The 16,009-nt window shown below is 35.8% G+C and overlaps 1 protein-coding gene across 1 annotated transcript in view; it reads right to left on the reverse strand.

The window, feature by feature from the left end:
* Window positions 1-9,142, reverse strand: part of LOC125057194 (fibrillin-1-like) — a 35,911-nt gene extending 26,769 nt beyond the window's left edge. The window contains exons 1-3 of the mRNA XM_047660714.1: window positions 8,991-9,142; window positions 681-852; window positions 41-119 (exon numbers count right to left, since the gene is read on the reverse strand). Of these exons, the coding sequence (XP_047516670.1) occupies window positions 41-119; window positions 681-852; window positions 8,991-9,045 (306 nt within the window). The 5' untranslated portion in view covers window positions 9,046-9,142. The remainder of the gene's footprint in view (window positions 1-40; window positions 120-680; window positions 853-8,990) is intronic.
* Between the last annotated feature and the right edge of the window lie 6,867 nt (window positions 9,143-16,009).

Here is a 16,009-nt window from a genome sequence, read left to right on the forward strand (position 1 = left end):
ATGCAAGTGAAATCTCTTTGTGCGAAGTAGATAAACTTACTTTTCCTATATCACTGTTTGGGCTGTTGCATTGTTTTGATTCTGCCAATTTCATTCCAAGAGCGCATTCCTTTTTTTGCCTGTTAACAAAGAAGTATCGTTAACTGAGTTACCATATCTCAAGTCACCAGCAAGATAGATATGAAGAATGATGATGAACATGATAAGCATGAGGATTTCCATATTTATTTAGTTATCAATTGAAGACAACATATGCCGATTATTGTCAAAAGAGTAAAAATTGAAAATATTATAGTAAATTTTAAAGAAAACAAATAAATTATTTTTTATATAACAAGAGGCAAATGGACAGGAGTCTCACTCACCTGATGTTAAGTGAAATCGCCTATGGACTTATTGCCAGAAGGCTCGTGCAAACGCGTTGCCGGCCTTTTGAGAATAGCTACGCTCTTTTCTTAAAGAACCCTAAGTGGAATTGGTACGGAAATACTTCAATGGGTTCCACATAGTGGTGGTGCGCGGCAAAAACTGCCTTAAAAAACGCTGAGTTGTTGATCGAAGGACGTCGAGGTGATACGGGCAATTCCTATTCTGCCTTGACCGTAACTTGAGTAGCTATCCATATTTGGTACATTACATTCCTGAATACAAAATTTAAATAATAAAACTTTAAGTCTTACTGCAACTGGTCTTCGCAGCAACTCTTTAAAGCACTAATACAAATTTCTTTTTCCTCATCTTCTATGTCATCTGGCGGACGTGCGCCTGCGCATGTTTCTGCATTTTGAGCGTATGATTGTCCGTGTGTACAGCATGCGTCGGTGACGTCGAGTATTTCTTCTGATGTTAGTGCTGTGAATAAGAGCAGAGTGTTAAAAAAGCGTATCTCTCCCTCTAAAATATACGGAAAGATAAAATTTTTTCAAATCAAAACTTTTTGTTTATTTCGGACCCCACTGTGAAAAAAAATTACTCTACCGAAAAGTGACCCTGTATTACAAATTTTGGCGCATTTAATATGGATTCTGAAAAGGTATTACATATGGCCATGAGTCGCTCTAATATCATTCTAGGACGAAAAAACAACAACGATTCGGACTTATGATAGATTTTTTACCTACCTGTGATCAGTACTGTGTGAACCGGACTAGATTCAAAAAATTGGACAGATGGCTGGAGGGTTACGTAGGAATTTGATTAGACGGTGCAGATTAAGTATTATGGTCTGAGTCAGAATTTTGAGCATATTTTATTGTAAAAAATTTTGTTTCCTACAAACAACCTTTTGCCTAGTGGGAGTGCCATGCTGTTGCCTTCGGGCTTCAGCCAAATGGGCAGGCACGACCGGGGCAGTACCACTGTCTCTCAGAAAACCGGCGTGAAGTGATGCAATAAGTTATCATTAATCGTTCTCGGGGCAAACGGAGCAATCCTACAAAGGCACCCCCGTCCACACTCGCCGTGGACTTCACAAATGTTAGGGGGCTCAATTCCAATATCAACGCAGTCCACTACCATTTAGAGACTGCGAAGCCGGCCTTGCTCTTTCTTACCGAGACTCAGATTTCCTCCCCGGCTGATACTTCCTACCTCTCCTACCCGGGGTACAAATTGGAACATTCATTTGTGCCGCGGGCGGGAGTTTGCGTGTACGTCAGAGAGGATATCTGTTCTCGTCGCCTCGGGACGCTTGAAGGAAGGGACCTATCTAACCTCTGGCTGCGCGTAGACTGCGATGACCATCCGCGATTCTATGCATGCCTGTATAGGTCCCATAGCGGAAATATCGAAACTGACCGACTCATTGAGCACATCCAAATGGCTACAGATTCCCTGCTCGAAAGGGTTCCTACCGCTGAATGATACTTGGCGATTTTAACGCCCACCATGCCGATTGGCTCGGCTCTGAAACTACCGATCACGCGGGAAGATCCTTTCACGACTTTGCTTTAGCCTACGACCTGACACAAATGGTCCCTGCGATTACGCGAATACCAGATGTGGATGGTCATAAACCCTCTTTGTTGGACCTTCTGCTGACTTCACATCCGGAGAACTATCAAGTCTCTGTTGACCCGCCATTGGGTTCATCAGATCATTGTGTGGTCCGGAGTACTGTGCCATCTACGCGCCCTTCCTGGCCCCGCTTTATGGGTTGTCGCCGTATTTGGCACTATAAGTCAGCAGATTGGGACGGGATGCGGTCTTTCTTTGCGTCCTACCCTTGGGGGCCTATGTGCTTTTCGCCGGAAGGTGGTTCTGCAGGGCATGGAACTCTTAATTCCATTTTCTGCGGTGCCGATCGGTGGCAAGTCTCAGCCCTGGTTTAAACGTTCTTGCAAGGCGGCCTCGCGTCGAAAGCGAGAATGCTTTAAGGCATGGGCGGAAGCGGCGAAATCTCGTGATGCCAATACCAGCGAACTTAAAACAGCATATAACTCAGCCTCCAGGTCCTTCAAACGAGAAATCACTAAGGCAAAGTCAGAGCACATTGCCAGATTTGGCGAGAGATTGGCCCAACTCCCTTCAGGGACTCGAGCCTTCTGGTCTCTCGCCAAAGCTGTCCAGGGGAATTTTTGTCAGCCCTCCATTCCGCCACTGCACAGGGAGGATGACTCTCTGGCCCACACTGCGAAGGAGTAGGCCGACCTTTTGGGCTGTCTCTTCGCGTCCAACTCGACTTTGGATGACCGAGGGAGATCACCACCGACCATTTCGCGGTGTGATTCCTCGATGCCGGAAATCACATTCCGGCAACGTGCTGTCCGCAAAGCACTATCTTCCTTGGACATTCATAAGTCGAGCGGGCCGGATGGTATCCCCCCAATTGTGCTGCGTACTTATGCTCCTGAGTTGGCTCCGGTCTTAACGCGCCTTTTCCGGTACCTGTACTCGCTCGGCACTGTCCCAAAGTGCTGGAAGACCGCTTCGATACATCCGATCCCAAAAAAAGGCGATCGCTCTGATCCGTCCAACTATCGCCCAATAGCTATAACCTCCTTGTTCTCCAAAATAATGGAAACCATTATTAATTGCCAGCTCTTGAGTTATCTAGAGGGTCACCAGTTGATTAGCGATTCTCAGTACGGCTTTCGTCGTGGTCGCTCAGCTGGTGACCTCCTTGTATACCTTACCCATAGGTGGGCAGAAGCAATTGAGTCCAAGGGGGAGGCGCTGGCGGTAAGTTTGGACATAGCGAAAGCCTTCGATCGGGTGTGGCACAGAGCACTGCTCTCGAAGCTTCCAGCCTATGGGCTTCCCGAGAAATTATGCGATTGGATCTCCAGCTTTCTGGCCGATCGGAGCATCAAGGTCGTCATTGACGGAGCATGTTCCGACCTTAAACCCGTGAACGCTGGGGTCCCACAAGGCTGTGTTCTATCCCCGACCCTATTTCTTCTGCATATCAATGATATGTTGCAACTTAGCAACATTCACTGCTATGCGGATGACAGCACTGGGGATATTCTTTACACTGGCCGGGCAGGTATTTCTCGGGCAGTTGTTGATGAGTATCGGAACAAACTTGTGTCTGAAGTCGAAACTCTACTACGTGGAGTCTCAGACTGGGGCAGACAAAACCTAGTCCAATTTAACCCCAAGAAGACACAAGTTTGCGCGTTTTCCGTTAAAAAAACACCCTTTGTCGCTACTCCTCTTTTCGAAAACACTCTTCTTAAAGCCACAGCCAGCATTGGAATACTTGGCGTTGACATATCGAACGACGTTCAGTTTCGCGGTCACTTGGAGGGAAAGGCTAAATTAGCCTCCAAAAAGCTTGGTGTGCTCAGCAAGGCGAGGCGGTACTTCACTCCGGGCCACCGCTTGCAACTATATAAAGCCCAAATTCGGCCCCACATGGAGTACTGCTCTCACCTCTGGGCGGGGGCTCCCCAGTACCAGCTCCTTCCACTTGACCGTATACAACGCAGAGCGGTTCGAATCGTCGACGACCAATCCCTCTCCGAGCGGCTTGATCCTTTGGCGTTGCGTAGAGATGTGGGGTCACTCTGCATCTTCTACCGCATTTACCATGGAGAGTGTTCAGAGGAGTTGTTCGGATTAATACCTGCAGCTGAATTTCATCATCGGACGTCGAGACAGAATACGAAATTCCACCCGTATCACCTCGACGTCCGCCGTTCCACAACTGAGCGTTTTTCAAGGCAGTTTTTGCCGCGCACAACCACTATGTGGAACCAGCTGCCCACTGAAGTATTTCCGAACCAATTCGACTTAGGGTCCTTCAAGAAAAGAGCGTACCTATTCTTAAAAGGCCGGCAACGCACTCGCGAGCCCTCTGGCATTAAGAGTGTCCATGGGCGGCGGTATCACTTAACATCAGGTGAGCCTCCTGCCCGTTTGCCCCCCGTTCTATAAAAAAAAAAAAAAAAAAACAACCATTGAGAAATAATTGTTTTAATACAATTATTATTTCACAATCGTTGTTTGTAATTCTTCCTAGAAAGATATTAGAGCGACTCATGGCCATGTGTAATACCTTTTCAGAATCCCTATTAAATGCGCCAAAACTTGCAGTACAGGGACACTTTTCGGTGGAGTAATTTTTTTTCACAGTGGAGTCCGAAATAAACAAAAATTTATGATTTGAAAAAATTTTATATCGTATCACTTAATATTATCTTGAATACACTCAAAAAACAACTATAAATAGTATGTCTAACGCAAGAACTCATCAGTACCAACCTAGTGGATATTATGAGAAAGATACAGGATGTAGATATTTTCGAATTTTAAGAAGAATTAGTAAAAAAAGTCAATTTTCATATAAAAACCAAAATAAATCATAACTCTGCAGGGGTTGACCTTAGAGACCTCCCGTAGAACAATTTTTTGCCGCTGATGACCTTATCTATCCCCTATTTGCGTTTGATCCACGACTTTTTGGTCACCCTGTATATATCATAATTAAATATTGCTTTGTGTCATTATATTGCATAGTGACAGGAGTCGACAATGATAATCCATTCACAGGTGGCTTTGCTTCTAAAAATAACCTTCCTAAAAATATGTCAGTATAGCACTATTTAAACTTAAGTAGTCATTAGTATCTTTACAACACAACGTAAACAAATTTTGTCAGTAAGAGAAATGTAGATAGTTCAATAATATTGCAATGAGTGCAATAATATTGATTTAGTTATATGAATAAGGTTTATAACCTAACCTTTTATAGAGGGGTAAGATTTTTAGGATACAAAATAAAGAATATTGTATCGTAATATATTCTTGTATGAAACTTTTCAACATATTTAGTGACCTACGACCCGCCTACGTCTTTATAAATGTAGAACAATGTCAAGTAGTGATAAACGCGTCAAAGCAACAAGTAAATTGCTACGGAGATGAGGATGATGCATTTTAGATGGTGAATTTGAAGAACAGGAATTCTATAACATATAATTCGTTCGCTAAATGGGCTTTCAATTGAAAGATATATGAATATTTTTGAAGTAGATTCTAAGCGATTAAAAAATTAAATTGAAAATTTTATATCTATAAAGAAGAATAAATTTAACGAAATTTTAAAGAAACAGATTATTATTAATATATCTAATTAAAGACAAATATACTAATATAGCTCACAAAGCCACCAAAGAAATGGTAATCATGGTCTGTGATGTCAGAAAATAAGTGAAAGTCTCGATCGTAATATCTATGTTTTTTCTTCGAGTTGAACTTTTCTCCGCAATATATTATTGCTTCTCCATGATACCGGGAAAAACATTTCTAAACATGACCATATCATGTATTTGTTTTAGTTTGCGATGCGATAATCTTTGTTGACCTCAGAGATGCACCCGTCGTACTAATAATAGGTACTTCTGAGCTCCTAACTACGCACCGATTCATATTTTTACTAATCTATTATGATTGGTCAAAGACAACTTGTAAGCATGGTGGAACGTGTGCTGCGGTTTGCAGCTTCTTCGCGTCTGAATTCCTATACATTGACTTTCATCTCTCGCTTACAACTGCCTTCCGATTCTGTAACTCACTTTTCGAACTCTCACGGCGGTTTTCGCAGCGGCGGTCACGCTCAAATCAGTCGTGAAGCAGTCATTTTACGATTTGGCATTCTGATAAGGAGCTTGTACTTTATTGTTTATCAGAATGCCAACGACTGACTAATCATACTAGATATAGAATCGCAAGGCTGATGTAAACACTCGAAAGGTCAATGTAAAAAACGTAATAAATTCGTAAAGGCGTAAAGGATTACAAATTGACAATATTTTCTTATAATAAAGTCAATACTTTCCATTCCCTTTCCTACCTGAAAATACAGGAAGGCGCTTTTACCCTTGCTACTGGACTACTGCAGGACACGAAGCAATCAAAATAACATGTATTATTTAAATCAACTAAATTTAGCTAAGATTCCTTATTTATATATAGATTTACCACTATTAGTTAATTCGTTTTAAACAAACAACACTATCTTATATTAGTGAATAATATTTATATATTAATATTACAACTATAGTGAAACTATGGTCCCTGACAAAATCTACTGAAGTAGCAAATAACCTAAAAACTATATTTTCTAAACCCATATACAATTATGTATTACAAGGTACAATATTTGAACTAGTTCCTCTGTATCCTATTAATTATTGCTGTTGTCAAGAAAATATCGGGCAAATCCACAGGATTAGACACATGATATCCATGTAACATCATACAGGTCTTTGGGCCTTTTAAAAGGACATAATATGATAGAGCCCCAAAACAAAAACTAACCTTACACTTTATGTTCCTTAATTTTTAACCATTGATATTTGGCAATTTGGATATTTCTTTAGAATTTTAATATACTTTCAAAATGCTTTAGGGTCTCAAATTCCTCAACCTCCTGAACATTAAGTGATGTTCGTTTTAACAGAAATATATGTTTATTTTGTTAAAAAAACTTAAATAAATATATTGAAATAAATAACTAACCTTAACATATAATAACTAAAATATACTATTAAAAGGAGTCCTTTCAGGCAAGGATCCGAAGATTAACTTTTTTTGTCGTTTTAACTAACTAAACCCTATAATTAATTTTATTACAATATTTTTAAGCAAGTTAGTAATAATAATTATTCCTTTAAGTCAAGTAATAGTACAACCTTCTGTGTCTTCCAACGTAAATAAATAATAATTGGCTAGGCCTTCTGTTTAATATGAATAAAATACTGATTATGTGATTAACATCACATCACATAGGTAACATCCTATAATTGTTTTTATAAAGGGCATCAAAAGGATCCAGGGCCTCAGCGTAGTCGAAGACGGCCTTGTAGACGTGTGTTATTATGAAGCGATAGCTGGGTCAGCGTTTATTCCAATTAATTAATCCATTAAGCTATTGGCCGATTAATTTACTTACAGGAAAATACTTTTTGTAAGCTGATATTTTTTACAGCTACATTCTACAAGAATGTCAAAAAATTAAATTACGACTCAATAATACCGGTTAAATTTGTAACAGGTTGTAAGGTGACAAACATTAAACTAGTACATTATAAAAATATATTAAGACAAAACATACATACATACAATCAATGAATTAAGTATTAAGTAAAAATAAAATATGTTTATTATGGAATATAAGATACAGGTATCACCTATTCCACGTTTTAAATTTGAATCGGTAGACATCCCGACTCATCAGCAAAGAAGACAGAGAGTTTAGGCCGAGAGAAAAGCCGGCGTAAAACTCTCAGTACTCTTTTAAAATAGCAAATCATCGTAAAAAATTAGTATGGCAAACAACTTATTTTAAAACAAATATCGCAAATTAATTAGAAGTAGCCTGCCTAGCACTAATCCCAGGCAGTTTTATCAACTAAATAATCGTTAACTTTATAGTAAGCCTTTTTACACACCTTTTCTTTAATACATTTCTTAAATTTATTAAAACGCTGAGTTGTATTCAAAATGTTTTGAATACAATTATTGCGTGTTCATGGGATTACTGTTTTAAACCGTTCATAATTTTTTAAATAATTAATACATCTTACGTCAAATTAATAAGGTCTTTACAATCAGACTTGGCATGTATGTGCATCTGTTTAAACATAGTATTAATGTAATTCGCTCAACAGAAGGTCAAAAAGATGTATACACAGATTGAAGTCTTAAAAGGTCTCTAGGTTAACACTATTCAATGATATTAGATTTAAATAAAAAAACAGCCTTTATCAAAAGTAGGTTTAATTAAAATTCTAGGGACTAAAACTATTCGGTTACAGTGTTTGAACTACCCTTACCTTCCAAAGGGACCATTGTGCCAGCCTACCGGTTTTATTGATAATTTTAAGGTCTACTTTTTTTCTCCAGGAGTTTTAGTTTTAGTTAGAGTTTTATGCAGGTGGTTTCCAGTCAAAATCGTTTACGACGACATCGTTTAAAACAATATACCGGTTATATTGACTAACATCAAAGGTCCCGGCTGAATTCTATTGTATTAGGTACTTAATAACAACGTCATCGGCTGTTACGACTATCGGTTTTTACGACCATATATGAGTAGTCCCTTCGATGATAACAGATTTTGACTGCATATGTCGTACCTAAAGTAGCAATGGAAAACAAGTCAAAATCTTGTTTCGGAAGCTGTTTCACAATAAATAATTCCTTCTAAGAATCATCTTTGAAGATAAGAAACATGATAAGTTGTTATTGTCTATAATTAGATAATAGTTAGTTGCTGAATTATTTTTACCAATCAACATTTCTTAACAATTATATTTTAAAACTCATTTACTTATTAGTGAAATATGAAAGTAATACTTCTCTAACGTAAAAATACTATTTTCATGAATATTTTTTTAAGAAATAAACAAAGTTGTCAATATAATATTTATTAAATCAATTAAGCGCTTTAAGAAAAAGCTTAAGAAGAAAGAACATGAAAGAAGGATATTCAGATTTTTTACAATAAAAACACTTCTTTAAACTACGAAATCTGTACTTACCGAAAGAAAACTTTTGTATAACACACAGCACAAATATCACAATTAAAAATTTCATTATAATAAATAAACACTTAACTAAACTTAGAAGATAAGCGTCAACACTCTGCCCCGGTCGGTAGTGTTATGGGTCAAATTGATACTGATAACATTCCGCAACTTACAACCACGTATCCCAATAGTCTTTAATTGTCGCTAGTACTATTTTCCACGACTTTTTATATACATCTGTATATCTGGGATAAAATGTCTATTTAAGATGGCATATCTACCGTTCGCCTTAATAATACCTTGGCGATTTAATAGAGTGATGGTGTTTATACCCGTTATATTTTTATCGTCCGATCTACGCTCTTGATTTGAAAACTGACAGTTAATGAAAATATAGCATCATTCATTTGTTTTATGTCGTTCATAAGTGAACATTAAATTACCTACGTTATTCAATTATAAACAGCTCTAAAGCTATTAATTAAAATGGGATGGTAAAAAAGCTATTATCTGAACGGAGGAAAACTAATGAAGTTAATCTGTATAAATAGCGGTTGATAACTGAACATAGTTGTAACCAATGTGAAGAGTTAAAATGGATATTGTATTGATCTTTAAAATATTAACATACGACGATAAGTTTGGAAGATATAAGACAAATACGCTTACATCGACATCCTTACCGTACCATTTACTATAATGTTATCCTTTATTGAACTAATTTAAACGTATATCAAAAGATTCCTGTTCCGCTGAACAATTTTTGAAAGTAACTAAAAAGTACTACAATATCTAACCAATAAAAAAACCATATGTTTTTTATAAAATGTAAATCAATAGATAAGTTATTATGTAATCCAATGCATATTACATTAAGACAAACAACACGGCTTATGTATTGCCATTGTGCAGGCAAATAGTGTGTGAATAATCGGATTTACATAATGTGACATCACCTAAAAAACCTCCAGTTCCTTCCTAGATGGTTGAGTAACCGCTTATAATGTATGGCGAATATATACTCGTACGCTACGGTATCAATCTTTCTAGACTTTTGTAAGGAGAATAATTTTTGATATCGAGCTGACACAATGCTTTATAATTTTTTAGGTGGTGTAGGTGAAAAGGCTAAACAGATTAAAATATGAATAATACTTAATACTTGCACATACATATAATTATATAGACTTCCGAAATGTATCGTATACGATATTACGAATGGATTCATGGAGCCTTTAAAGTTATGAAATATAATTCGTTACAACTAAAATATGATATAATTTCAGAAGAATAAACAACTTTATGAATAGAAATTGATTGCGAAATGAATAAGAGCATAACGAACGGCTGCACACAATTGGACATTTCTTTAAATGTATTTGTTAATATCTGGTTTTGATAGAAAGTATGAAAATCGAATACCTTATTTTATTAGACAACTAGCTGACCTGGCTAACTTCGTTCCGCCCTACAACCTTATAATATCGTTGTTACTTTAATTTAACTTATTTTAGGATTTCATTAATGTTAAGTATTACATTAATACAACTCTTTTGCAAATACAGAAATGTTTTATTGCTTGCCATTGCGAAAGAAGAATGGCAGTTTTACACATTAGGCATCTTCTCTCTAGCGTCAATATGGCGATACTGCATGTTAAGCACTTTCTGATATCCAACATCTTTTGATCAGGATCAAAGCATGGTTATGCATCTCCTCATTCACCTCAAGATCGGAATTTCTTGAACTGACACGAATTCGACGTAAAATGATGCGTAGTTTTGTCAACAGATGGCACCATATGGTTTTTGCATTCGTAAAATTAATTAATTAATTTATTGTTATTCGATAACTTATCCGATATTTTATTGCTTATTCTGCTATTCGGGACGGAAATAAATCCAACAAATCAAAAACCATGGCAATCGGTCCAGCCGTTCTCGGGTTATAAGTGTTATAACAAACACGACTTTCTTTTATATATATAGATATGAAAAGTGATTATAACCGAAGATCATGAGGGATCTTCAATATTGACAAAATAGTCGTGAATGGAAAAAAGTGGAAGTTTCACTTACACAGCTAGTACGTATTGTTTTAAAAGTTAATTCATGATCCTATTGTGGCTACTAAATAAATATTTAATTTGATCGAATTGTTGTAAGTTTGTGTTAGAGCATTTGTGTTGAAGCTTTTTTTTTTTAAACATTTGCATTATACCCTAATAGATGTCTCTACAACCAACGCGAGTAGAAAGTGACAAAACAACCCAATATTTTATTAGAAGATTTATTTTCCAGAAAATTATTAAGTGATGTGATAACAATAATATAATGATATTAATTTCGCAAGGTCGCATTAGCGACAGCTGTAGTCGACCAGTCAACACGTTATGAACTACAGAAACATGCACTTACAGTAGTGTATTTGTATAGAACTAGAGGGCGCTTGTTAATATATGTAATATTTGTATTGAAACTACAAGCTTGTAAACATTTTTATACGAAACGTAAATTTTGATGAACTAAGAACAATGGCAAAGTTCACGAGCTGGAGGTCACCAAGCCTCGTGACAATTGGAGGAGGCCATGGCTCTTATAGGTCGTAGCTATCATATCATGTAATATATACATATATAAAAAATTAACGGAACACAGAAAATATTGATATTAAGTAATTTTAAAAGGATTTTTTGCGGTTTTTTAAAATTTTTATTTCATCGACAAATACTACCAATTTTCTTTTTCAGGTTCTTTTTCAGGTGCAAATGTCGTTGATTTTTGGATTTGAGACATGCCGCTTTCCACACGATGATGGCCTTCACCGTTCGAGCGAGTGTTAGATGTGCCATAGTCCATTGGTGTGAGCCGGGATCGGACTTACGACCTCAGAAAGTAGCACGTTGAAGCTACTACGCGAACACTGCTTTAATAAATGATAATGCATTTAATTTTATATCTAAGTTATCCTACCGTTATTTAATAGACTATATAATATATATATTATGCCAATTAAGCTAGCCTGTTTAAATTGAGCGTCTTCTGGTATTTCTAACTTAGTTTCAAAATATAAACAGACCCTTATATTAATACGTAGCCTTAAAACGGTATTTACTGTTTTGCTATTTTTATCCTCGTAGCACTTTAAAATTAATGAAAAAATATTATTTAATTAAGTATTTAAAAAGGTCGTATGGTTTAAGTTATATTAATGTTGCGAATTACTTAGAAATTTTTTTGAGCAACAATGAACTTTCTGTCTATGTGCGCATTTAACTCGTACGTTGAATGAAAACATTGTGAGGAAATCGGAATGCTTTAGGCTCAAAAAGTGAACGGCGTGTGTCAGGCACAGAAGGATGATTATGAACTTGCCTATTAGAATTGATGTTAATGATTCATGAAGACATGAAAAATAATAGAAATCTGAGCCGCAGACTTTAAAAGGTTGTAGCGGCATTGGTTTCTTGGTATTTTAAAACTAAACTTCTTCTTCGTCTTCTTTGGACTTGACAGGTCCACTCAATCTGTGTGGCTCTTTCCTCAAAAGACCATTTCAGACTGCAATCTACATGGTCTTCACATAATCTTGTTATGTCTGGACTTTAAAAGAGAACGTGACCTCTGAGTTTGTTTCGGCGTTTCTTCTCAGAGTAGTCAGATAGGAAACGTCGATCTCATCTAGTTTAAAAAAAATATATGTTTGACGTGTAAAAGTGTTTGTAAAAACCTACTTACAGAAAAAAAATAAAAAAACAATAAAGCAAACGGGTAAACTGACTATCAATTACTGACCCACGAACGTGGTCATATTTTTGAACCCGATCTAGATATATAAATCCGTGGCCTACTAACGATTTGTAAACTGCGACAACTCGCTTGTCAAGCCAAGTGGATAATATATAAACATTCTGGCACAATCTTTTGTACGCGTGAACATATTGCTAAAAAGGCCATGGTCGGTCTACGAAGTCGCAAATATAAGCTTTATTTAGCCTTTTGGATATCAGAGTTAAGTGTTAGCAAGTTAGAGTGACATGTTGAGTTTTATAACAATTAAGAAATTTAAATTTATGCTGATAATTAATACATAAATGATGCACGGTAAAAATATTTAAGAATATCAAAGTCAAAGTCAAATAAGTAATTTATTTCAATTAGACCATCTAAAGTGGCACTTTTTAGTACGGGAGGTAGCAAGTTTTCGAGAAAGAATTTCAGGCCAGCTGATTTTGTGATATGTCTTCCTTCTTGCACTACCGGTTAGAGTCTGGGCAATCTGGCTGGCGGTAGCGGTTGCGTTCATTAGTGCGCATCCTATCTGTCCGGTAATAATCCTGGATTTGAAAAGCATTTTAAGAAGCGTAATTTTTAATTTTTCCTTTTTAAATAAGTCTACCTGACATTTTTTATGGCCAGACATTTTTCACATTGCTAACTATGTGCCAGACGCGATTTTAAGTTTTTTTTTATAATAATTTTAAAGTATTTTATGATACCAATGAAAGGCATCATACTGCAATACTTTTTCATTTTAATTCAAGACTTAACAATCGAATTAATGTCTGGCAAATTCATTTTTAGTTTTTCTTATATTTAAATAACATAATATTAAAATTACAGACATTCTAAAATACTTTGAAATTTTTATAAAAAAAAACTTAAAATCGCGTCTGGCACATAGTTAGCAATGTGAAAAATGTCTGGCAATAAAAAAAGTATGTCAGATAGACTTATTTAAAAAGGAAAAATTAAAAATTACGCTTCTTAAAATGCTTTTAAATTCCAGGATTTTTACCGGACAGATAGGATGCGCACTAATGAACGCAACCGCTACCACCAGCCAGATTGCCCAGACTCTAACCGAAAGTGCAAGAAGGAAGACATATCACAAAATCAGCTGACCTAAAATTCTTTCTTTTCAAACGTTGCTACCTCCCGTACTATTTGAACGTCAAAAAAAAATATAAAGAAGATTCTAGTTGCCCCTTCCAAAAGGTAGTTTCGTGTGGAGAAGAATGAGCAAGAAACTCCACACTTACTCTTTTAAATTAGGTTTACAATATTTTGTTATCACAAATATATACTTAAGAAATATCTGGCGTATACTACCAAAATATATTTTAGTCTAAAATTAGCAGTTGCACAGAATTCTAATTGGTTCTAGGTACATAACATCATAACGTTTAAAATATCATCGTAGTTCTACGTCTAAAACAACTGCAGTGTAGTTTGAATCTTGATTTAATCACGAAACGTCACGAACAATGAGCACTTTAAAACCACAGTTAAATATTACTGTATCTTGGCGTAGTTATAACTTGTTCAAAGGAAATATTGCAATTTTAAAACGGCAGGAGTCTTCGTTTGCAAAGGAGCGGTTTCTTGACTTTAAAGTTATTGTTTTAAGGGAAATTGTGAGTTGATTACTTTTAGTGAAAGTATAATTATGTAACATTTGTTTCTGTCACAATTGTTAGCGAAAAAACAATGGATGCGTTATTTAACTATGACTGTGAATTTTTATTTACTCAGTGTCACTCTAAAAGTTCAAGTTAGGAAGGACCAAGTCAGAGTTATTACAAATGTGAAAGATGTGTTACAGCTAAAATGGCGATGATTGGGGCACATGACAAGAGAAAATCGTGAGAAGTTTACGATAGTCATAACCGAATAGCAGCCACGAGATGGGAAATGAAAAAGAGGTAGACCGGTATAGCGATGGAGGGATGATATGGAAACCATAGAAGCTGTGTGTCCTAGAGTTTCCCGAGATAGGGACAAGTTAAGAAAGCCAGAAGGGACCATCGTGTCCCAGGACACACTGTAGACCAAATAGTTTTTTTTTTGTATTGTATTTGACATACATATTGTGTGGTCAGGGGTTTAATAAATTTTCATTATTTTAACTTACCTTATTATTAATAGATGGTAACTGATAAGAGGCTCTTAAAGCTTCATATAATCACTTCGATACATTACACTCATGCATTTGCATACTTTATTTTAACGTATATTTTACCGAAGATAAGTGATTTATATGACAATTTTTGAAATTAATTCAATCATCTCACTTAGCTTACCTTATCTATGAATCGCATAAATATTACATAATTTATTTAAGGCAATCTTTGCAACAGTTTCAACTATCCGTTCAATAAATCACTTTATGAAACAAATAAAAAAATAACGGGGTCATGTTATCAAAATTTGTTAAAGACCAATCGAACTGTGGTTTGCGTGCGATACAGTGAATAGGGCAACTATGCTTTATGGTTTAGCTTTGTTCCACACATATGTAACAATTGTTAAAATTTCGTTTTCGTTTATCCTTAATTTGTTTCAGTAGTTTAAATCTGTTAAAATTAGTATCTTCTTGAAGGGAAACTCTCCTTTTTTTAATTAAGTTTCTGATAAATATTTACTTATAATTTATCATTATTGTTTGAAAAGTTTGCCATATGAAGAACTTATTTCTTCGTCATTAATATAGTAGAGGCTGGGCTGGTTCAATATTTATGTTGTATAATACTGTTGAACAATGAGTTTCGATGTTCTAAAGTACATCATAATTCATTGTTTTAATGAAGTGTTATTTCAAAATTGTAACGCGAGTTTCATCCTGAAATATTTGCCAATGTCAAGGTAATACAAATAAACTTATAACAGACTTAACTTATAGTCAACCTATTCGACCCAGACAGCTACCTGACCTGTTTCTAGCCCTAAGACCAAACCAGGTGATATATTAAATAAACCACTCACCAAGGTTGCATTATTATCGAGTATTTGATTTCAACTAGTTATTTTAGCTTTTCGTTTATTGAGGGTTTAGTTCTTCTGAGCATTGGAGGAGGCGTTTTCTGAGTACGGGGTCCATGCTGAACAATAACAACAAAAGAAGTAAGAAATAGAATCTATGTAATTTAAATAGAATTAGTTATTTAATTAGATTAATTTTAATTATTACATAACTTTATAATATTGCGGTACTAAAAACAAAATTACGTAATTCTGTAATTTACAGAAAAA

Source organism: Pieris napi, chromosome 16 (assembly GCF_905475465.1).
Source record: "Pieris napi chromosome 16, ilPieNapi1.2, whole genome shotgun sequence".
Taxonomy (NCBI): Eukaryota; Metazoa; Arthropoda; class Insecta; order Lepidoptera; family Pieridae; genus Pieris; species Pieris napi.